The 24855-nt window shown below is 40.8% G+C and overlaps 2 protein-coding genes and 1 long non-coding RNA gene across 7 annotated transcripts in view; 2 read left to right on the top strand and 1 right to left on the bottom strand.

Moving 5' to 3' along the window:
* Positions 1-3680, top strand: part of clstn3 (calsyntenin 3) — a 36013-nt gene extending 32333 nt beyond the window's left edge. The window contains exons 16-19 of one of the 2 annotated variants that reach the window (XM_061776974.1): positions 168-313; positions 437-566; positions 929-1128; positions 1329-3680. In XM_061776974.1, coding sequence (XP_061632958.1) covers positions 168-313; positions 437-566; positions 929-1128; positions 1329-1496 — 644 coding nt within the window. In that variant the 3' untranslated portion in view covers positions 1497-3680. The remainder of the gene's footprint in view (positions 1-167; positions 314-436; positions 567-928; positions 1129-1328) is intronic. The other variant, XM_061776975.1, reaches the window with a different exon arrangement.
* Positions 3681-4392: 712 nt separating this feature from the next.
* LOC133479682 (uncharacterized) lies at positions 4393-8540 on the bottom strand. Its single transcript, XR_009789039.1, has 3 exons — positions 8291-8540; positions 5047-5168; positions 4393-4581 (listed from the first exon to the last, which is right to left on the bottom strand). It is a non-coding gene; the product is annotated as an uncharacterized LOC133479682 (long non-coding RNA).
* pex5 (peroxisomal biogenesis factor 5) lies at positions 6069-24742 on the top strand. 4 transcript variants are annotated; one of them, XM_061776970.1, is made up of 17 exons: positions 6069-6345; positions 9672-9828; positions 9925-9963; positions 10056-10173; positions 10256-10402; positions 12041-12125; positions 14341-14431; positions 14660-14782; positions 15423-15536; positions 15816-15899; positions 16133-16252; positions 16346-16489; positions 16992-17062; positions 20047-20268; positions 21796-21961; positions 22053-22210; positions 23487-24742. In XM_061776970.1, exons 2-17 carry the CDS (start codon positions 9715-9717, stop codon positions 23734-23736), a joined length of 2046 nt encoding a protein of 681 aa, XP_061632954.1. In that variant the 5' UTR covers positions 6069-6345; positions 9672-9714; the 3' UTR covers positions 23737-24742. The 4 variants fall into 4 exon arrangements, with proteins under 4 accessions (XP_061632954.1, XP_061632956.1, XP_061632957.1 ...); XM_061776971.1 differs by lacking the exon at positions 6069-6345 and adding an exon at positions 7208-7223; XM_061776972.1 differs by lacking the exon at positions 15423-15536 and having other exon boundaries at positions 6071-6345.
* The last annotated feature ends 113 nt before the right edge of the window (positions 24743-24855 follow it).

Genomic DNA, 24855 nt, shown 5'->3' with positions numbered 1-24855 from the left:
TTGGATGTTTGAAAGAAATCAGGTGGAAAATACCATTAAAGTAAACCAATAGAATGGGGACCCAATCCTCTTTGCTTTCACATTTCAAAGTTCATTTGATACTGTCTGGAGTGTTTTTTGTGTTCACTATACACGGTTTCAATTACATCTTTTCCCTGGCTCTCCAGGTGCTGAATCCATCTCTGTGTACGAGGACGTCCTTCGCTCAGTCCGCTACCGACTGTCCAGGAGCTCGTCCCGCTTCGAGAGACGCTTTCGTCTGTCCTGCTCCGAGATGAACGGCAGATACACCAGCAATGAGTTGACTCTGGAGGTGAGGAGACGCGTGATTCTTTGTGTGATGCTCCCAAAAACCTTTGTGAAAGAGCAAATCCTTTTGGAAATGCACTGAACATTATTCAATTTCACGATATTGATTTGTTCCTTCCTCTCTTAGGTGAATTTTCTCCACTCCTTGGATAGTATGTACCGCCCATCCCACCTGATGGCCTCCCAGCAACAGTTTCTCCATCAACATGCGGGCGAGCTCAGTGGACACGCCTTGCCCAGCCTACATCGCAACTCAGGTGACATGTTCGCTGTTCGCATTTTAAACAGTTTATGTCAATAGTATGTTAGGCTTAATAATTTGGTGTTGTAGCTTATGGTAAGTGTTGTGATAAGAGACTATTTTCAGGAGTGGATACACAGTAGCTGATGTTCAGTTTACAATGGCAAACCTGAGTGCCAACTGTATTGTTAAAATAATAGCTCTTTCTTAAACTTAATTTTGTTCACAGCTCTTATACTGGATCTCATTAGATCGTGCAAGTGGTCATAATGCTGTGATTGGTTGTATTACACGAGACTGCCTCTACATCTAATTCATCTTCAGATCATGAATGTGATTATCCATTTTGCTGAAAGACATGTCGGTGTTGTTTGTCAGTGGTCCCCGGGGCAGCCACCATCATCATCATGGTGTGTGTGGGTTTTCTGGTCATCATGGTGATCCTGGGTATTTTCCGGATCCGTTCCATCCACCGCCGCAGTGAGGAGGCCCGCGAGGCCGCCAAGGAGGGCGGCGGCCAGTGGGACGACTCTGCACTCACCATTATCGTCAACCCCATGGAGGTAAAATCACCACATGTGGGTGTGATCTTATCTTTTTCAATGTAATTGTTACTCCTTACTAAACTATGACTTAACACCTTAATGTATCGATCTATCCAAATTTTCCCCATGAGATAATATCTTTATTCTCATAATACATTTTTTCTTGAAATGTATTACTAAGTCTCGTAAATTGCAGAATGTGAGTACATTTTTCTCCTATGCTGTTGTTGCAGTCCTACAAGTCTCACATGGGCATGTCCGCTGACACGGAAGGAGAAGGCGAGGAGGAGGAGGAGGAGGAGGAGGAAGAGGAGGTGGGCGAGTCGCCCAACAATGCCAGCGACGACCAGCGGATCATCTTCAAGAAGGAGGGGAGGGATGGCAACGCCTGTCGCTACTAAGCTGCATGTAACCCCCTGCACCAGTTCTCATGGATTTTCTGATCATGTATGGAATGTACACCTGCAAAAACACACAACACATTTGATGTAATACTCAGCCACACGACACCATACGTGACCTATAGCGGACGACGGGCAGTCGTTCTCCACTTCGATGTTCAGCGGCACAATGTATACACTCAATGTAATTGAACTGCCTGAGCCACACAAATGATTTGTGGTGCACCAGTTCGACATCACAAGATGATGATAATAATAATAATAATAATAATGTGTCTGTATAGTGTGATGCTGGATGAATGAGGCTGCTTTGTTTAAACAACAAAACAATAAGTGATTGTATTGTATTTTGTTATTGAACACACAATTAAATCTTTGCTTGAATAAGTAGGCAAAAGCCCTGATTTCCACATGCTGACACACACACAGAGAGATACATACAGATACAACTCAATAGAGTGAACCACAAAGTCTGGGCACAAGCTGTCTCCTTCCCCTTTGCGACCTCTCTACACATTCCGCGATAAATAATTGTGTTTCGTAAGACTTTCATCTGTGATGGAGCAATAGGGACACACTGAAAAGAAAAAAAAGGCTACTCCCACAATAATGCCGTAGTGTTTGGAGAATTAAGTTGGAATTTATGACAAAATAGTTGGAAAATAGTTGTAATTTTTACAAGAATAGTCGTAATACAACAAGAAAATAGAAAAGGCATTGCAATTTGATTACAGGAAAAAAGAGATAATATAAGAAATAATATGCAACTTAAGAAGAATAAAGTTGCAATATTTTGAGGTTTTTTTGCATTTTTGTCTGTGTGGAAATTTGGACATTCTTGCCCTTTACTCACTAAATTTAGTCTTAACTTTTTTTTTCATAATAGTCTTTATTATCATAATTAGTTTTTTGTATCACACAATTCATATCACAATTTGTCTTGCAAACTTAAAACATTTTACTACGATTCTCAAAATAATTGTATTTTTTTTCTTGAAAAAATACAAATTAATGAATTGGCATAACATTAAGACTTCTTAATTTGCATATGACCATTTTTTCTGAAAAAGATTACAACTTTATTTTCATAACATTAGAACTTGTTTCTTGTAATATTATGACTCATAAAAAAAGAGACTTCGTTCTCATAACATTACAACTTTTTGGGTAATAGTATTTGACTATTCTCATAACAGTATGGCTTCTCTAAAAAAATAAAATAAAATCTGACTTAATTCTCAATTCAATCTACATAAAAAATAGACAGTAAATCACTGCTCTAATGCATTTCAAATTGATGTCTGGAATGTCTTTAAACCACATAAAGCACACACTCTTGTCACCACATACGCTTACACACTACAACGCTATCCCCCCCACGCTATCCCGGAATGTCAGCTCAGCTTGGGCAGTTTTGACTGTATTGATTGTAATGAACTGTATGTACATACAATGAGAAATATTATGATTATTGCTGTTATGAATTACTACTGCAGCCACTTTTTCAGCACACTTGAAGAGGGAGCAGACAGTCATTTCCCTGTTTTTGTTAATCGCCTATTCCAGCATCGAGAAAACAGTAGGAAAAGAATACTAGTAGTCGTGGTGAAGATGATAACTGGCTTGATGAATGTCTCTTACTTTTGTGTCTAATACTGTTGTAATTTAAGAATTTGTCAATATAGGAATCACAGATAAAAAAGGAAGGCACATTTGTTGTAATACCTGCAACTGTATATAAACGTGGCATCGCAATCTTTCACACTCTTTTGCATTACTATTCAGTTTTATATCTTCCATCTGATACTTCCCTTCAACGAATGTACAACTTGTGCTTTTCACCCACCCCTCCAAACAGCCTCATCTCCAACACCGCTCCCCCACCTCTGTGTCTGTTGTTGTCAGTCTGTGTAGCCTTTCAATGTGCAGTGCTATAAGGAAAAAAACAAGAAAACCCTGTCCGTAAATAAATAATAATAAAGCCTGTTTGTTTTTTGTTCTTTGGGGGGGAGTGTAATGTCACAAAGGAGTGTAAACATTGCATTGAATAACTTATATTGTATTACGCTCATTACTGGAACATTACCTGTAATTACTGATACAGCGATGATGAGATGGATTGTTACTGAGAGAAAACTGTTGGACATTGTGACAAAATTCATAATAAAAACAATATATGACGTCTCTGCGATAAGTCTTTCCCCCCCTTTTTCACACCTTGAATGTTTCAGTCTAGCAGACACTTGAATGCATCTTATATTTAAAAATTACAAAGAAAAGGTAATTTTTTGTGTTTGTTCACGCATTTTAATAATACTGTGCAGTGGTGCCTTGGCTTATAAATTTAATTTGCTTCATGACCATGCTCGTAACTCAAATCACACATATCTCAAATCAACTCTTCCCACTGAAATGAATGGAAACGCCATGAATTAGTTCCAGGCCCTCCAAAAAGCACCACAATATTTTGTTACGTTTTTAATAAGAAAATAGCACTGCATCATAAAATATAAAATTAAAGCGAATTTAAGAAATAAACTGGTTTTAAATATAATTGAGCCGAAAGACAAACACACCGTAGTACATTTGTGTAATGTGCCTTTAAATGGCGTGGCCTACCCAGAGAGTGCCTTGCAGCTTGCTCGCTCTCTCTCTCTCTCTCTCTCTCTCTCTCTCTCTCTCTCTCTCTCTCTCTCTCACACACACACACACGCACATAAACACACACACACGTTTCCCCTTGGGAGCCATACAAATACGGCAAGAACACAAATATACCTAAAATACGCGACATACAGCGCGAATGACGTTTACACTGTGTGAATGAAAACACCAGTGAGCGTTTTGCGTGGATGTCAGGCAGCACAGTTTTTGATACAAAGCAATATTTGTCCACTTAAATTACACGTGGACCAAGGTTTCACTTAAAGGTTCCGCCTTAATTCCTGCATGCAAATGAGACAGACCGCATCCCGCGCCATACACTGCTCGGCCAATGGCGAGTCCACCTTTCATTACTATGCTGACCAGGGGCGGAGCCTCAGCAATGTGACGAGAGTAGCCTCTACTTGCAAAAGCCCAGCACCTATAAAGACAATAAAAGCTTTTTTTATGCATGGAGGTAAGCAGTTCATACACTAAACCGTGTGTATGTGGCATATAGACACAGTACCAAACACAAATGCAACAGTACCTTGACTTACAAGTGCCTCAATTTACGGTTTCTTCCACTTCTGAGTTGTTGCTCGGTTGATTTTTTTGCTTTGTGTTGTGAGCCAAATTTGAGGTACGAGTGAGCTTCAGACAGGCCGCTGCTAGCAAGAACGCCACAACATCTGCCCAGTATCCCATGTCTCACTTACAGTTTGAGGTACGAGGAAACTGAGCTGCGAGCTCAGTCACACTCACGGAACGACTTAAACTTGTAAGTCAAGGAACCCCTGTACCCCGTCACCACCGCCAACCCATCAACAACTTCACCAAGCAAGAAGCTAATGCTGTTAGCTAATGCTAATTTGTGCAGCCAACAAAACAATGCAGCTCTACTTACCTTTTGGCTTTGACTTGATTGCAGGGGGAGTCTCACATGTGGGGAATGTGGCTTTTTCTTCTTGATAGTGCTTCAGGCAATGCTGTCACATGAAAGTGGCTCTGGATCTTCACCCAGTCTATCTGATCATGTAATGGGCAGATAAACACGTTGTATGGTGGGCAGTTACTGTTAATTGAATTACAAGGCCTAACTGACAGTCACAACTTCAGGAATAGGCATATAACAAACCCAGCTGAGTTTGGGCAAGAGGTAGAACACCCTGGACTGGTCGGCAGCCAGTAGCAAGGCACATATAGACATTCCCCGATGGGGGAAGGAGGTGTAGGGGGTGGTAGGGTCAAATTCTGCTTAAGGACCCATAAAGGCTTGGGTGTGCATGCACTGAACACCTTGCGGTGCCACCATAGTTCAATCAAATATACATTTTATGTGTAAAACACCAAAGCTCATGTTGATCATTGTTTTCCGAAGTAAAACCAGATGTTTGCAAATCTTTTATTTGGATTAAACACAAAGATGATCCGTCTTTTTACGTGGAAGACAGCAAAAATAAGAGAATATTTACTGTTGAGAGGCTGAAATCAGAGGATTTGGATAATTCCAAGTTAAACAATTGCTCTAATCGATTATTCACTTATCAAGAGTAGTCAATTAATTGTCGATTAATAATTTCATTGTTTCACTTCTATATTTTTACTTAAACAATTTCCAGCAGCTAAAAAGTAAAAAAAAAAAAAAAAAAAAAAAAAATTGACATGATTTGACGAATCACATGCTCGCATAATTTATTTAAAGGTCGTCACCATACGTACATAGTAAAAAAATACACCATTATCGGGTGGGATAAAATTTAACATGATTAGTTAAACTGTCATCATTGTACACGGAGTATTATATTTTAATGTTTTTTTTTAGCCCCTGACAAACAACTGTTGAACTTTGCTATTTTACGCCGAATATTTTGACGTAACTCCTTCAAAGAAGTTGGTGCGCCGGCGCACGTACGTAAACCCGTTCAAGAATAGGGTTCAGACGTTCGTTAACAAGAGCTTGTTCTTTGGGCTAAGCGTGCACTCACTGTGCAGTCAGTGTGTCATGGAGGAGGAAGGTAAATAAAAGAGCTGCGCTTACAACAACACACGACGGACGATTTAGTGGCTGTTCCTGTGAGAGATGGCAGTCTAACGACGTCAGCTTTGGCCCAGACGCGGTTGTAAAAGCACAACAGAGTGAGCGGACGTATCGGAGAAGGAGGGACTGCGGGGGTGAAGCTCCAGGCAGCAGCTTCTGTCGGTCGTGAGTTGCACGTCACGCTATCCGTCTCTCTGTGTCTCTTCCGCGGCGAGCTGACTTCTTCCTCACCGCTGCCCTTGGCATGTTAGCCCCATGGCTAATTAGCTTTGCGAGCTAACATTTAGCTTGCTATTGTTGGGTGCGTTTTGACTCGTTTCGAAAACATGCTGGGTTTGGAGCGCTGCTGCTCCTACTACTTTAGTTAGAAGCGTAATACATAAGTCAAACGATAATTTTGATATTTTTGGGTAAAGGCATATTCAGTCTTAAGCACCGTGGTCACTGTTTAATCATTTGACACATGACAATGAACCCTGTCACTTAGCATATCCATTCTACTTCTGCTTGGCTTTTGTACTTGTTTCGGATTAATTGATTCAATATACATATACAAATGGAAATTATTAATATAATAAAACCGAGGCTTCAGCAGTTGCCTGATCAGTGGTGTGTAAACAGGTGTCATTCTGGTATAATTTGTAGTACTGTACACTCACTGCCTGACATTTAGTTAGGAGCCGCTAATAAGATCAATACAACAGTTGTATCTCTAATTCTACCTTTTCCAATATAAAAATGCTCAGTTTTGTGATACAAGTATAACAATATGTTTATTATTGTAGTTTGAAATTGTTTACAACGGCACTGCATCATACGGCGGGCTGTTTCTAAAATGTTGAACCTGTCAAGTATCGATCAAAATTCAGAATTTATTATATTAAATTGTCCACTGATGTGAATCCTTGTTTATGTGCCCTGCGATTGGTTAGCGACAATTCGAAAGTGTAGCCCACCTCTCACCTAAAGTCAGCTGGGATAGGCTCCATTTCACACTGTGACCCTGACAAGGACTGTAGAAAAGGGAAGATTGGATAACAAAGGTATAATGTTTGATGCAAATATTATATTGTGTCTGATTACACCTGTCTGATATGTTGTGTCCAGTGAGTGCGTATTAATATCGTATTATAATCCTCTTACTTCCATCCTGATTGTATCACCACAATGTGAATTAGTGCCTGGCATTTAGTCATGGCCTCGTCTGTAATTGATAACAGAGGACGGAATCTTGTCTTGTATGACACTTTATGTGTGTGTTTGAGAGAAGAATACTGGCAGATGTGATTTATATTCCTGACAGTTCATTTTTGGAAATTGTAACTCATATCCACGGTGGTGGATTTGAGTAGGCCAGACTCAACTGTTGCACTACGTTTCAATATTTCTGTACTTTACTGCAGAATGGCTGATCGTTGTGATTTATTTATTATTTTCTGGGCATAAAAATCCATGGAGTTACTTAACTGGACTTACTTTATTTCCTCTTAGTAGCCAGTGGCATTAATTTACTTAACTGCAGAGCTGAGTTTTTTTAACAATCCTAAATAATATTAGATATTTGTCATTATTGTCCACAAATTATGATACTTCTGTTCCATGTACGCATGTATTACAATATAATATTATCACAATTGATATAATATACAATCGTATTCTATATACAGTGTTTGATAATGCCTCTGTCACTGACTGAAGGGCTTAAACAATTTTGAAACCTCAGCTTGACAGGTGCCACATCTGGTGTCCATTCGAACATTTAAAAAAAAAAAAAAGAGCTTTAATAATAATGTATATTTTTCGTAATTTTGCACAAAATAAGGTGTTTTGTTTAAAATAATATATGTTACAATATAACATTAGCATTATGGCTCAGACTCGCCCTCAAAATCCCGATTGATTTTTCGTGTTGACAGTAACGAAGGACTTCCGAATCAGAATCAAACCATTACTCCTTGTACTATTCCGATATAAAATCATGTCATAGTCTGACAGTCCAATTTAATTATTTGAGAACTATCTATTAATCCAGAAAGACAGTACGCAGGCACGTTTTCGCTGCCACTTCGCCCCCCGGAAAGGTTTTTCTTTTTAGTTTAAAATGGCTTACTTTAACCAGGCTCCCTCGCTGTACAATTGCCAAATGTAGAACCTGGGTTGGTTTAGACCTGTGTCGGTGCCGTAAATCCTCGCTGCCTGGGACCAGTTGCCTCCTGGCAGGCTAGCCAGCTAGCTCTCATTATCTGCCACGCTGTGTTGGATCAACCTTATACCATTCATTCTGCCACAGTCACTACATCCAGCGATGGCTCCTTTCCAACTTCGGTTTTCCTATAAATATCCCTTCAGCTCCTCGGGCTCTGCTATCGGACGCCTCCTTTCGCGAAGATCTCTGTGGAGGGCTATGGCTTTTTGGCAGCATGCCCTTAAAAAAATGCTATGTGAAATGAAGTTGTTTACTGGCATGACATGTCAATCATTGACGTTCGTGTGGGGGATTTGCACCGTCTTGTGGAGTTGCCTTCTGTAGAAGAGATGCAGGGCACTGAGGACACTGTCCCTCAGTCAGTGAACATTTTACAGAGTGAATGTAAACCTCAAGGTTGAGTCATGAAAAGAATGACGACGTAAAGGAGATGATTCCCACAAGGTTCTATTCAAACTAGGACCACTGAATAGGCTACAACACTTCATATTACTGCACATTGTAAACACACCTTTACAGATGTCAGATTTGACCTGTGGGGGGCAACGTCTACCATGACACATAGTGGTAACTGTCACACAAGAATTAACTCGTAGTACTACCTGATTTTTTCCCCCCTTGGGAAAAAAAGAAGGGAACTATTAAAGGTATGGGATTTATTTATTCTGGCGATTAATTGGGATAAGGTGAACATTGAAGTGCAGGCAAAACATTTTTTCTCACTACCGTTTTTATTATATGAACCTGCTGCTCTTTATTTTAAATTAGTGGGGCATGAGTTTAGACACCAATCTTTTAAAAAAAAAATTTTTTTTAGCTTTTTTTCCATTGCTGCTGATGCGTATGGTCTGGGAGTCTGTTCATTATAACATGGTTATACTGAAGCTTTGAAAGACAAAACAAAAAAAGAAGCAGAACTGGTGGAGCGTGTCGCTGTTTGTGTGTGTGTGTGTGTGTGTGTGTGCGTGCGTGTGTGCGTGCGTGCGTGATGCCCCATCACAGCCTCATTATTCATGGTTGAGCCTAACAAGGAAATGACATGGAAAACAGCAGATGGAGCTTTAACTTGGTTATGTGGCAAAAGATAACTGGGGCACAGATTTGGCCTCACTTGGCCTTTCAGCTGTTAAAAGCAGTAGTCTCTAAAACATGTTCACTGACATTGTCTTAACTGGTAATACTAAGCTTTGTGTTGTAGTTTGTATTTATTTGACCATTTATTTCTGTGACTGGGAACACAAAGTAAACGTCAAATCCTCTAAATACATCTTTATCCTCCTCTCAGTTCTCAGGTGGCCCATTTGGGATTGCTTCATCCTTGTGTTGCAATGGCGATGCGGGAGCTGGTGGAGGCAGAATGTGGCGGAGCCAATCCACTCATGAAGTTGACTGGTCACATGACCAAGGAAGGTGGGGCATGGCGGCACCGCTCCACACCTACAGTGAGTGCATTTTTGAGCCATTTATTGAAATTGGCCACTTTAGAAATGCTTGGAAAGTCTACACATCTCATTATTTTAATATTTATTTCATATTAGATTGCCCCAACTCCCATTGAAATAGCAACTGAAGAAGAGGTCAGTTTTCGTGTTTTCACTTCCCAACTATTATTTAGATTTATGATGATGAAGTTAAAAGCTATACTAACATATTTTTGGGGGATTTCCAGCTGGTGAATGAGTTCCTCCAGGCACCCCCACGTCCACAGCACACATTCGACATGGGTCAGCTGCTGGAAGAGATGCAGCAGATTGACCAGCAGAGCTACAGACAGGCTCCACAGAGAGGTCTCTCTTCTTTTCGTCGTTTAACTCGCCTTACGAATGTCTCCAGCCTTCCTTTAATGTAATGTTTACTGTGGCGTCACAGCTCCAGATGTGGCAGCATTGGCTCTCTCGGGTGACTGGGCGGCAGAGTTCATCTCTGGTTCGGATTCGGCGTCAACGGCAGGCCTCGTCGCACTCAGTGACGCAGTGGACGCCGACTGGACCAAAGAATTCATCGCTCAGGCCGCAGGTAGCTTCAGAATGTTGTACCACTTTGGCACACAACATAATTGATATTTTACATATTCATAAATTCCTAGAGCAGTTCTGCTTGGTGTGTTTGAGTTGAACTTAATACTTCATGCCATAAGTTTTTCATTGGCATTCTTGTATTATTTTATTTGGCACAGTAAGGTCTTATTTCACACAGTGTATGAATGCTTTTCAATGTATTATATTACCATCATATTACTCCTTTATTTACATTCACCCTCAAAAAGTATTGGAACGGCAAGGTCAATTCATTTGTTTTTAGTGTATATTGAAGACATTTGGGTTTCAGATCAAAAGATGAATATGAGACAAAAGTTCAGAATTCCAGCCTTTATTTCATGGTATTTACATCTCGAGGTGTTAAACAACTGACTGAGCACCTTTTGTTTGAAGCCAACCACTTTTCAAGTGAGCAAAAGTATTGGAACGGACATGATTAAATTAACCTGAAGTGAATAACATTTCATATATGGTGGCATAACCCTTACTTGCAAAGTGAGGACATGCACGGAGGACAACTAACCAATAGTACAAGACGAGAGAGGACAGATAAGGGCAGGACAGGACAGGATGTGGGAAATGAGCAAGGCAATGCTACTGATGAGTGGTGTGGTGGCATGCTTTTTATAGTGTCTAAACAGCAGTAAGGCTCTGTGAGTTGATATCTTAATATAACATTTGTTATTAATTAGTGGTTCCAGCACAAGCAATTAAAGCCTATAGCGTGTCTATCGAACTTATGAGTGAATGAACACCATATCATATGCATGTTAGTCTGGTGTACAAGTTGTTGAGCCGGCACATTAAGGAAGGGTGGGCCTGGCCCCCTCCACCCGCAAGTGGGGGCCAAGCCAGTGCGCCCATCCCGCTGGGGACCCAACCAGGGGGACACCACCCACTCCCCAGGACAGTCCCCTAGCTCAACCGAAGCGCCCCGACCAGTCTCAAATGGAAGGGCACGGGTACCGGACCACCGAACCCCACGCTGCCCCAAGATGATGTGATGAAATTCAAGTTGAAGTCAATGAATTGATGACAACATTGCTATTTTTTTTTTTAGCACAATACAACGGTCCCCCACCTTTTTTTTCATGCCACCTGTTTCGACAGGATACCAAAAACACGTGCCTGTGAATCGTCTCATTCATCCAGGTTATTTCATTCTCTGGGCATGTCTGGTTGCGATCAATTCAATGCCCTGAGAACAAAAACACGTGATTAGCGATTAATCGACTTCAAGCGTTAAACATTGCCAAGGAGTAGAAAAGTCGAACAGTTGACTAAAACACTGCTTCTCAAATACATGCCCCCCCAGAAAAAAAACCAACAAAAAAAACAGCTGATGTCACTAGTTGGCTGTCATTACCTTTCAGTGTACTGTTCTATTGTAATTGTAATTGTACACTATCTCTAATTATTCAATCAAAAAAAATTTATGTATATATCTATATATATATCTATATATATATATATATATTATTTATTTTATCGAAAAAAATGCATTTGTACAACCTCAACATAGCCATAAACCTGCATAATTTTTCTACAGTACAGCATTTGGTATAAAGTGTTTCTTACTGTGTGGTCTCCTGGCGCATATTTTTTTTCCTTACAGATCCTGGACGCTGGGCAGAGGAATATCTGGAACAGTCAGAGGAGAAGCTGTGGCTGGGAGACTTTGGAGACAAGGAGAACGAGTGGTGAGGCGAAGGCACAAGAGGACAATATAAAAGTGTTATTGTTATGTTAAGCTGGAAAGTGGAAGTAAAACTGATCAATACCATACAGTCTAAATGCATTTGATCCAGCATACATACTGGGTGATCGGAAAGTCACTGTGTGCTCATATTTTTATTTATAGACCTGTTTCAATAAAGAATCCATGAGGATGTAAGTCTACACACCCCTGTTCAAATGGCAGGTTTTTGTGAAATACAAAAATGAGAACAAGGTAAATCATTTCAAAGCTTTTTCCACCATTAATGTGGCCTATAACCTATACAACTTGATTTTTCTTTCTTTTTAGTGGGGAAATAAAAATAAACAACTGAAATAATGTAGTTGCACAATTGTGCACACCCTCTTATAAGTGGGATGTGGCCGTGTTCAGAATGAAATATTTTCCTTCATTTTATTTTTTTTTTGAGGTTGAACCTTTTGGCCTTAATTAAAAAAACGTATGTTTGGCGCAAACACAACACTGAGGAATGCCATACCTACAGTGAAGCGTGGTGGCAGCAGCATCATGTTTGGTGCTGTTTTTTTTCAACTGGAAATGGGGCCTCAGGGACGGTGGAGGGAATTATGAAGAGTTCGAAATAGATGTCACTGTTAGCACAAAACCTCCAGGCCTCTGCTAGAAAGCAAAAAACAAAGAAAAGCCTACTTAGAACATCTAAAATGTATATGAGGTTAATCCACAGGCATTTTAAATGTTGGCATGTGTGTGCAAACTCCCATTTAAGGAAAGTTTCAATGTGATTGGGCAAGTCTGAATCTGAACACAGCCCCAGTTCCAGTTATTAGAAGGCGTGCAACCACATTATTTTGGTCATTTATTTCTACTTGCCCCTAGAAAAGAACAAAAAATAAATAAATTGAGTTCTACGTATTATCGGCCAAATTACTGGTAGAAAAACTTTCCAAATGTTTTATTGTTCTTTTTTTATATCACAAAACTTAGCATTTGAACAAGGGTGTGTAGACTTTTTATATCCACTGTACATGAAACAAATCTGTTAATATACAGTCCTCCTCACTATTATTGGCATTATTTTGCATAATCTGTATATCTTCAGAAATGTAAACGTACCAAACTTATATCATCAGGATCTTTTAATTGGAGGTCCAAAGTAATTTAACCAACTTTTTTTTTTAAACTTAGATATTGTGATTTCAAAGAAGAAAAAAAAAAGACAGCATGTGCAGCAATATTGGCACGCCTCCTTAAAAACTGGTTGCACATGCTTTGGCAGCGATGAAAGCCTCCAAATGTTTCTTGTATGGTATTTTCTCCCACTCTTCCTTTGCAATTTGTTCAAGATCTTGAATGTTTGCAGGGTTCTTTTCCCCAATGGCAGATTTCAGCACCCCCCAAAGATTTTCAATTGGATTGAGATCAGGACTCATTGCTGGCCATTTTAAAACAGTCAATTTTTTCCTTTTCAAACGTTCCTTTGCGCTGTTGGATGTGTGCTTTGGGTCTTTGTTTTGCTAGAGGACCCATGATTTTTGCCTCAAACCAAGTTTTCTTATAGGGCTGCACGATATTGGGTAAGAGGGCTGCACGATATTGGAGAAAAAAGACATCGTGATTTTATTTATTTTTTTTAAACCTGCGATATGTATTGCGATGTGAAATAATACAGGATCAGTGTTGGGAAAGTTCATTTTCTACTTAGCGAAATAGGAATTGTACAATCGTTTTATCTTTTGAGCATGTCCAAAAAGTTCCCTCTGCCAGTCACTTTTAATATTACAGTTGATTCACTGTATATTACAGGGCACCGTCTCCTGCGATGTGACTATTGCCCACACATACATCGCGATGACGATGCTCAAACAAAATATTGTGCAGCCCTACTCGGTAAGACATTTCGCTCTAAAATCTCTTGATAATTTTCTGATTCTGATTTCCTGTAAACATACAGTTTATGTGCATTGCCAAAACTTTTTTTTTTCCATCTGTCCATGAAATATTGCTTATCATTTGCTCTTTTGTATCAAACACAAGATCTCTATAGAAAAATATTGTTGCACTTGATACAATTTCTTCAGGAAATATTCCACATTTAGTACTTCATGGGTGCCAATAATGGTGAGCAGGACTGTAAATAAAGTGCACAGTGACCTTCCAAATGCCCTGTATAATGACTACAGAAAATCATGATCATCTTTTCTGGTTAATTTTAACAGGACAAAGGAATATCAACCAGGAGAAGAGTTGAGGCAGACAGCCAGTGAGCTTGTCTCGAACGTTGATGACCCAAAATTACAAAACACAGAGGTGAGCATCAACTTCCTTTCCAGCCAGTGGCCAACATCCCCCTTTCATTACACATCTGTCACTCTACTCTCTTTCCTTTCCTTTATAGCCATATTTGGGTGCTCCGGTGAATTATTTTCTTATGTTAATAGCATATTAGCATTAGCATGATAAGATAGTAATGGTAAGTGCTGATTTTTTTTCTTCTTTTTTTTTGTCGTTTTCCTTTTGTTTTTCACTGTTGTGTAGTTCCTGCGATTCATTAGGCAAATTGGCGAGGGCAGTGTGACAGTGGAAAGCAGGACAGACAAACGGCTCACAGATAAAGCTCAGGCCGAGGAGGCTCACAACTGGGCTTCCAACCTCAACCAGGTACGAGTCTCTACCTCCTTGAGGATGAGCCACTTGCCATTATGTGACAGTTGTCCCACCTCCACCCACCCTCCCTCAACTGGCAGGCTGCTAACTGTGTCTAAGTAACATTTTCCACCAAATCAACCACGACTCCTATTCCTGATATGAATCTTGCGGCTGGAGTTTAGTATTTTATGCACATTAACGAGTCTTTTTTTTCAATAATGTAAACTATGATTTCTTTTCACTGTGGTGTTCACTTTCTGTTAATGAAAAAGGCTGAAGCCAAATGTCCCTGGATTTCCCCTTCAAATAGCTGTAGAAAGCCCACTTCTGCCAAGAAATGACATAAAACAGATTTGAATCACATTTTCTCCTTCTGGTTTGGCTGCTCGTCTATATTTTTTTCATTTGGTGTTACCGTTTGATAAAACATTGTTTTCCTGCCAGAAATTACTGACCTATACACTGTTTGTGATGACTACCTGCTCATAACCACGGGCCTCTAACTTTGTCATGTACAGATGTACTCTTCACATTTTTTACCCTAAATTAACAACCACAAATCATCTACTTCCTTTACCCTTTAACCTCTCACACTGGCCCCTTAAAAACATCGAACACTCTGTCCCATTCCTTCTCCTCCTCCTCGGCATAGTTCCTGACAGAAACAGGGGGAGGGAGTCTTCCCTTGGAATCCACAGAAAGGAATCAGAAGATTGACAAAGCTAAAGCTAAGCAGGCACAGCAGTGGGCCAAGGTCGTCAGGCAGGTAGGACCGCCTTGGTCGTGCCACTTGTAGGCTGCACCATTTTAGTGTGCTAGAGGGAGATGCACTCAGCAACATTAGTCTCGAATGTTGAGTGCATTTCCAAAGTTAAGCAGCAAGCGTGTGGAAGAATATTAGCTTTTTCTGTCTTCATCTTTTCCGCCTTTCCATTCACTTTCCGTGACATTTTTCCTGATTTATTGTCCCCACCCTTCCATCCCCAACTCAAAGTTTGCACATAAAACTTAGAGCAACCCGCATCACCGCTCATCTCTTATTCAGGTGTCGCAGGAGTCTGCCGAAGCCTGGGTGGATGAGTTCACTGCTGCAGGACCGGATTTCCACCAAGCCAAAACTGCGGTGGAGGTGAGTCAGAGCTGGCGGTGAACCACATTGCTAATTGGATGCAGGGATAAGACTGGGAAGGAGGCAGTTTGGGAAGTAGAAGATCTGGAAATGAATTATGTGTCATTAAGAGGCGGGCAAATTCCTCCACCTCGTCCTCCAGCTCATAAATCAGTTTGTAAAGGCGAGCGCCATGTGCGTCTCCTCGGCCTTCCCCAGTTAAATTTGACCGGCTTCCCCCTCCCCCCTCCCAGAGTGATGTGGATTTCTGGGAGAAGCTGCAACAGGAGTGGGAGGAGATGGCCAAACGGGACGCAGAGAGTCATCCCTGGTTGTCGGACTTTGATCAGCTGCTCAGCTCGTCCTACGACAAGGTCGCTGACACTTTTGAACGCCGCTTCATCTGCACATGATTCAAAATCACAGAGTTTGAACCTCTCCTGTCCCTTTGCTCGTCTTCCTCTTAGGGGTATCAGTTTGAAGAGGACAATCCCTACTTGTCCCACCAGGACCCTCTAACGGAGGGCGTGAAGAGAATGGAGGCTGGAGATATCCCTGGGGCTGTGCGCTTCTTTGAAAGTGCAGTACAGAAAGAACCAGACAACCAGCTGGTGAGGGTGTGAAATCTTAAGAAGGGCACATGCTACACACATACCGATTTTTTAAAAACATAAGACCACACATGACGAGGACAAAAATTATGAGCTTCAGATCGCTTCCAAATTGGCTATCATTCCATTTCACGTCACAATCACGGAGTCCGTGACTCGGCCCAACTTGTTGACCACACACATTAATGTACCATGATAAATATTTAAGTGGTGTAACTATTCTGATTGTCGGCCTCGACAGTTTTCCGACCAGAATGGGGAGGAAAAAAAAAAATCACTCTTAACACAAACAGCTCAGCATAATTGCTCAGGATAATCTGTCTGAGACATCCGACCATCGGGTCTTAGCTAACTTTGATCTGACAGGAGGTGCTAAAATTTGGCCCAATCATCAGCTTATGCTTTGCTCAGTTGTTCTGTCTCTGGTGATTAACTTGATTTTATTTTTTTTTAAACCACTCACAGAAAGCATTTATACTCTTTTGTAATTTTTATGTTGCAGGCTTGGCAGTATCTGGGCACGTGTCAAGCAGAAAATGAACAAGAATTTGCTGCCATCAGCGCTCTCCGCAGGTCGGTTATAAGCATAGATCATAATTAATTTTCCAAAGGGGCCATGTGAGAAACTGGAGGGGTTGAGGGCCAGGCAAACATGCTTATCAGTTGTGTTCAATATTAATTAGATGTTTGTATATAAAGCATTATATTATTATTTTTTAGCTGGTAGTTGTTTATATTTGGTGTATGTTGTTATAATTATGAAATAAAAATGTTAAAGGTCCCATATTTTGGCTCTTTAGACCTCCAAAGACTGACTCTCTAACATGGACTTACAGTGGGTACGGAAAGTATTCAGACCCCCTTAAAGTTTTCACTCTTTGTTATATTGCAGCCATTTGCTAAAATCATTTAAATTCATTTCCCCCCCTCATTAGTACACACATATTGAATTTTTGAAATTTTTGCAGATTTATCAAAAAAGAAAAACTGAAATATCACACAGTATTCAGACCCTTTACTCAGTATTTAGGAGAAGCACCCTTTTGAGCTAATACAGCCATGAGTCTTTTTGGGAATGATGCAACAAATTCTTCACCCCTGGATTTGGGGATCCTCTGCCATTCCTCCTTGCAGATCTTCTCCAGTTCTGTCAGGTTGGATGGTGAACGTTGGTGGACACCCATTTTCAGGTCTCTCCAGAGATGCTCAATTGGGTTTAAGTCAGGACTCTGGCTGGGCCATTCAAGAACATTCACAGAGTTGTTCTGAAGCCACTCCTTCAGTATTTAAGCTGTGTGCTTAGGGTCATTGTCTTGTTGGAAGGTGAACCTTCGGCCCAGTCTGAGGTCCTGAGCACTCTGGAGAAGATTTTCGTCCAGGATATCCGTGTACTTGACCGCATTCATCTTTCCTTCGAGTGCAACCAGTCGTCCTGTCTCTGCAGCTGAAAAACACCCCCACGGCATGATACTGCCACCACCATGCTTCATTGTTGGGACTGTATTGGACAGGTGATGAGCAGTGCCTGGTTTTCTCCACACATACTACTTGGACTTAAGGCCAAAAAGTTCCATCTTGGTCTCATCAGACCAGATAATCTTATTTCTCACCATCTTGGAGTCTTTCAGGTGTTTTTTAGCAAACTCCATCCAGGCTTTCATGTGTCTTGCACTGAGGAAAGGGTTCCGTCGGGCCACTCTGCCATGAAGCGCTGACTGGTAGAGGGTTGCAGTGATGGCTGACGTTCTAGAACTTTCTCCCACCTCCTGACTGCATCTCTGTACCTTGCCAGAATTCTGTCTCTGAGCTCTTCAGGCAGTTCCTTTGACGTCACGATTCTCATTTGCTCTGACATGCACTGTGATAATGTAAGGTCTTATATAGACAGGTGTGTGTCTTTCCTAATCAAGTCCAATCAATATAATCAAACACAGCTGGACTCCAATGAAGGTGTAGAACCATCTCAAGGATGATCAGAAGAAATGGACAATACCCGAGTTAAATATGAGTGTCACAGCACAGGGTCTGAATACTTATGGCTGTGTGATATTTCAGTTTTTCTTTTTTAATAAATCTGCAAAGATTTCAACAATTCTCCCTTACAGATAGGGTGAGAAGCTCGGTCATCCGGGAGGAGCTCAGAGTAGAGCTGCTACTCCTCTGCATTGCCGCACGTAGAGAAAGCAAATGCTGTTCCCACCATATACTGACAGTAAAAAATAACTACATCTAACTTGTATTGTTATTTTGCGGTATAAAAGTATAATTTGTATTTATTATATATTGAGGTTGTTTGTTATGGTTTTCTAATGTATTTTTTATTTGTTTATGCTTAAGTTAGCCAGTGGTTATTTTGTAATTTAAATATATATTTTTGTTATTCTTGGTTTTATTTATTTTTCAAGATTTTCTCATATAATTTTCATCTATTTTATTCAATTATAGTACATGTTTAAAGTTACTTTATGTAACCCGTTGGTTAATAATAAATGGGTCAGTTTTTCTTATACCTACTGTTGCTGATTATTGTTCTCTGTTTGAGTAATATCACCTGATCAAGCCTTTTCTAACATTCCATTATAAAAATAAGTATGTATGATTATTGCTGATATCGGATCGGACTGATATCGGTATCAGAATCATCTTTATTTGCCAAGTATGTCCAAAAACCCACAAGGAATTTGTCTCCGGTAGTTGGAGCCGCTCTAGTACGACAACAGACAGTCAATTTACAGAACACTTTGGAGACAGAAAGACATTGACAAAAAAAACAGTCACTGAGCAGTAAAGGGTATTTGCCAAAACTCAAGGCTGCAATATCGGTATTGGATCAGAAGTAAAAATTGTATCGGGGTATCTCTAATCGTCATAATCCGAGGACCCACTGTATGTTTATTTTGATCGTAGACAACTGCACTGCATCATACTGAGACATTCTTCTTTGAAAATCCACACTATGAATACCACTTTTTAAGAAATCCCTGCTTTTACAATAGGCAAACATTTATTTCCAGCACAGATAGCTACAGTACCGAGATGAATACATTTCATCAGTCAAAACCTGGAACATCAAACCACCTAGACTCCTGCCAGTAATTGATTTTTTTTACATGGAAAATCCCACATCAGGCACAATCACACAGTTATATTTCAGTCAAATTTTATTGGATCAGCTTTTATCTTTGGCTCCAGAAGGGCTTCCCAGATATGGATGGAACTTTGCCTGCTTTTGGTGATGACAATTGACAAATGGTTAAGCTTTCGTGGAGGTCTGCACATCCTCTTGTTTTATAGCGGTTCTTGTTGATGATTGAGTTGCTTTTTATAGTCCTCTATTTCTGAGGAGTCATGTTGAAAATGATTGATTGTAAAAAAAAAAAAAGTCTATGCAGCAAGATCTTCAAGGTGCTTTTCAAGAGTAGCTCCAGTATTATGATTTAACATTGAGTAAGCAGATCTGAGCTATGGCTCGAGGTCCTTTGTGCTTTCAAAGACAGCGTCCATAAATGCAAAGTAAAAATTTGGAGTGCATAACATGTTCTCTGTGTCTCCATCAGATGTGTGGAGCTAAAGAACGACAACCTTACCGCTCTGATGGCGCTGGCCGTCAGCTTCACCAACGAGTCGCTGCACCGGCAGGCCTGCGAGACTCTACGTGACTGGCTCAAGCATAACCCCAAATACAGCGCTGTGTGGGAGCAGCACGAGCGGGAACACCAACAGGTCGCTTCTGGAGAAAGGGAAAAAGAAAGGCAACGTTTTGGCTCTCTGCTGCCTGAGTGAGTAGCTATTTGTTTAGTGGACATTCAGTGATTAAAATTAGTTACAGTGGAACCCATTCAAAAGTTTCGCCAACATTTTTAGGGAACAATATGCCTTAAAAAAGTCAAGGATTGTTATATGCGAGCCATTATTGGATCTCATTAGACATCATTTCAGCCAGCATCAAAGGATTTAAGTTGGTGTTGTGGCTTTTTGTGACACTTTATCGGAAAGACCGTTGTTGGTGAGAGAAACTGAGAAGAAAACTATCCAGTGCAGAAAAGACTGGAGATTGTTGCCAGTACAGTGGTGCCTTGAGATACGAGTGACTCGATTTAGGAGTTTTTCAAGCCGTTATTCATTTTATTTTTTTCCTTCCCTCTTCAGCTTCTGGTACGAGCGCTGTATAGTGGCAGTGAACTCAACTCAACTTCCTTCACAGCAAGCAGCAGTTTGGCAGATAGTAAACAATTCGTCAAAAAAGAGGCTGTTTATTGCAACTCCTAGTTGAAGCGTACTGTCAAACTAAGCATAAAAAAAAAAGAATTACACATATATTTAAAACAACCACATAACCTTGCTTTAAAGTCCACAGTATGTAATGGGCAATGCCAAAGATGGCCTAATGAATCGCATCATTGTTTCAATATTATAACAACAAATATTTGAAACAATGGAGTGACAAATGTAGATAATATAACAATACCCACAGGCATATATTCATTATCCTCAGTGAAGGACGACCAGTATTACTGTGCCTTAATGAGCAATTGTGACCGTCTCCCTCATTTATATCAGTTTGTCTGTCTTATACTGCCCCCAGGTGGCCAAGGCACACACACTAGAAGGAACAGCATATCCATTGAATTGAAGCAAAAAAATTAGAAAACAATGTTTAAATTCTTTACATTCTATTGAACTGTCTATAATGTATGTTTTTTAAAAGTACTATATTAGAGAATCCTATTTTTCTAATTTAAAAACACATTACACACTTTTTTTATGAGGCTGGAACAGGTTAATGGCATTTCCATTCATCCAGCCATCCATCCATTTTCTGAGCCGCTTCTCCTCACTAGGGTCGCGGGCGTGCTGGAGCCTATCCCAGCTGTCATCGGGCAGGAGGCGGGGTACACCCTGAACTGGTTGCCAGCCAATCGCAGGGCACATAGAAACTAACAACCATTCGCACTCACAGTCATGCCTACGGGCAATTTAGAGTCTCCAATTAATGCATTTTTTGGGATGTGGGAGGAAACCGGAGTGCCCGGAGAAAACCCACGCAGGCACGGGGAGAACATGCAAACCCCACACAGGCGGGGACGGGGATTGAACCCCGCACCGCAGAACTGTGAGGCTGACGCTCTAACCAGTCGCCCACCGTGCCGCCCATTTCCATTCATTCAATGGGAAAAGATGATTTGAGTTAAGAGTATTTTGAGTTGCAATCGTGGTCAGGAATGGAACAAATTAAACTCGTATCTCAAGGCACTGCTGTAATTTTTTTCTTCCGATACATGCCTCTTTTCCTTCCACTCTCCCAGGTCCTTGTTTTCAGACGTACAGACTTTGTTCCTGCGTGCGGCTAACACGGACCCTGCACAGGTGGACCCTCAGCTGCAGTGCGGTCTGGGAGTCCTCTTCAACCTCAGTGGCGAGTACGATAAAGCAGTGGACTGTTTCACCGCGGCGCTCTCTGCCACACCACAGGTTAATTACCACGGCAACACTAAGTTGAGACCTACAGTGTGGGTGGGTGTGGGGAGTTTTAATGCCGTCCTTTCCCCGGTCTGCGTCTCAGGACTACTTACTCTGGAACAAGCTGGGTGCCACGCTGGCCAACGGTAGCCGCTCGGAAGAGGCCGTGGCTGCCTACAGGAGAGCCCTGGAATTGCAGCCAGGTTTCATCCGCAGTCGCTACAACCTGGGAATCAGTTGTGTTAACTTAGGAGCACACAGGTAATACTATACTACAGAACTACAACACTGAATATGCCCGCCTCACCTATTAATAAAGCTTATGTTTTATTAACACTGTCAGAGATGTATTGATTTAACAGTATGCTTATTGTTATTGTGATTTGCTGGCAACCAGTCCAGGGTGTACCCTGCCTCTGGCCCAAAGTCAGCTGGGATAGGCTATCCATCCATCCATTTTCTGAGCCGCTTCTCCTCACTAGGGTCGCGGGCGTGCTGGACCCTATCCCAGCTGTCATCGGGCAGGTTGCCAGCCAATCGCAGGGCACATACAAACAAACAACCATTCGCACTCACATTCTATAACTCATAATATTGCGATATTTGTCTTATAAGTACATGAATAAAGTTAGTCAATCTAATAAAAAAACACTATTGCTACATTTTTGACATTTAAAAAATATATTTTATTATGCATTAACTTTTTGTTTCCTTTTATTTTTGTATTATATATTTCATGCATATTAAATGTATTTTTTCTTTTTTTTTCTTTTTGTTAAGATTAGTTTTTCATTTTTCCTCATACTTCCAAGACTTTCCTCTCCTTCAATATTATCTAGATTATTCAGGTGTTCCAGAAGTGTGATTTCAAATGCAAACTGTTTTTTTTTTTTTCCATTTTATTTAATTTGTAATTGGTTGCATCAGACTTGTCAGGTAGATTTAATTTTCAATTTTGACAGTGCCATTTTGCAGTACTATTAGCGAGCTCAATACATTTTCACTAGTGTGTCTTGACTGGATAAGTTAAATGATAGATCACACAGTGAGTATATTCAAGTCAGTTGCGCACTAGGTAGCAGCAGCAGTACTGTAAATTTGCTGTTCATACTCATCGAGCTAAAAGTATTGCAGTACATGTGAAGTTAGAGGCAGTGATGGGGGAAAAATACTTTCTTACTGTGTTTCAGTAGATTTTTCTGGTGTCTGTACTTAAATGTTTTTCTGACAACTTTTTACTTGAAGTCCCTACATTTGTAGACAGATATCTGTACTTTCTACTCCTCTACTTTGTCAAACTAGGCTTGTCACCTTTTTCAATCTCTGCAGGTGACAACACGATCTTTAAAAAAAACATAGAGTGAGGTAAAGTCAACTGCAGTTGCGATATTGATTGATTGATTGAGAGCTTGGGGTCTTATAAAGCAGAAAACAGAAGCGACCTAAAGAAAGGTGAACCAGGAAGCATGAAAAAAAAACATGCTCATCTTATCTTAACTCTTATCTTAATTATCCTCATTGTTTCCTTAATGTGCAGGGAGGCGGTGGAGCACTTTCTGGAAGCGCTGTCCCTTCAGCGCCAGGCAGCCGCCGGCGTGGAGGCCAGAGCCACGCGGGTACCCGGCGGCACCGCGGCCACCGTCATGTCTGACAACATCTGGTCCACGCTGCGAATGGCTCTCAGCATGATGGGTGAGAGCTCGCTGTACTCAGCCGCCGACCGCCGCGACCTGGACACGTTACTGGCCCACTTCTGCCAGAGGGAGGTGGAGGGCGGACCCGAATGAAGGTCTGTCACGGGGGGTTTTATTGAGTGTGAATGTTCCCTGTATGGAGGTAAATGTTTGGCACTGAAAGGGACAACAAGAGGGAACTGAGGAGGAAGACACTGTGAATCATCCTCCATTCATCAATCGATGCCCTTCCGAGCCAGATGCAGTATTCGTATCAGCCAACCAGAGTACATTTGTTTTATTTTGTGTATTTGGCAGTCCTTGTGTTTCTTCTTACAATGATTTGACAGTTTTCTAGTCGCACTACCGCTGTTTTATTCTCCTTAAAAACTAGGAGAGCTCTCAACTCCAGCATGGTTATGATGTACAGTAGATTGATGGTACAAACAAAGTGAGTGCAAGTTTTTAAGTTGCTCCACTTTTTGTCACAAGTACTTGCAAAATGGAATGGTTATATCAATTATTCATTTTACTGTATGAACATTATTTAATTTTGTTGTAATCAGTTATCAGCCTGACCATTGAACAGAACTAGTGAGACCGTTACGAGTGTTTGTGTGACCGAGAGGGCGTGTCTGTGTGTGTGAGTTGGTGAGAGAGAGAGAGAGAGAGAGAGACTGTGCGTGTGAGAGAGATTGTAAGATTTGTTTTGAGCGAGATGAGTGTGAGAGTTGGTTAATGTGAGTTTGGATGTGTGAGTGTCAGTTTTCACGTGAGGGAGATTGTGTCAGAGGGTTTTTGTGTGTTTGTGAGAGATTGCGAGAGTTAGTGTTTGTGTGCGTGAGAGTTTTTGTGCGTTTGAGTGAGTTTGTGTGTGTGTGTGTGTGTGTGTGTACAGGCAAATTGAATGTTAAGATCATATTTGTTAAATATGATAGGTTCTGTTTGTGCTCCTCCCTCTCTTTTTCACATCTCATCAAACAATTTTCTCCATTGTAAATTGAACTGTCCCCATAACGTGTATTGTAACCTAATTGTTGCACTATAATTGTTTTCAGGCAACTGATGGCCTGGCTGCAATGTTTCATATAATAATCAGCAATAAAGCTTGAATTTCAAAGTGTTTGTTTTTAATGGTATACAAAATTATACTGGATGACCCAGAAGTAGGTAGAAAACAATTTTTTTTCCCCACATTACTGCATTTACACTTTATTCCAGACTCAACTCTTG

Source organism: Phyllopteryx taeniolatus, chromosome 6, assembly GCF_024500385.1.
Source record: "Phyllopteryx taeniolatus isolate TA_2022b chromosome 6, UOR_Ptae_1.2, whole genome shotgun sequence".
Taxonomy (NCBI): domain Eukaryota; kingdom Metazoa; phylum Chordata; class Actinopteri; order Syngnathiformes; family Syngnathidae; genus Phyllopteryx; species Phyllopteryx taeniolatus.
The sequence above is the reverse complement of the archived record's forward strand: the minus strand, read 5'-3'. Positions and strand labels throughout refer to the sequence as shown.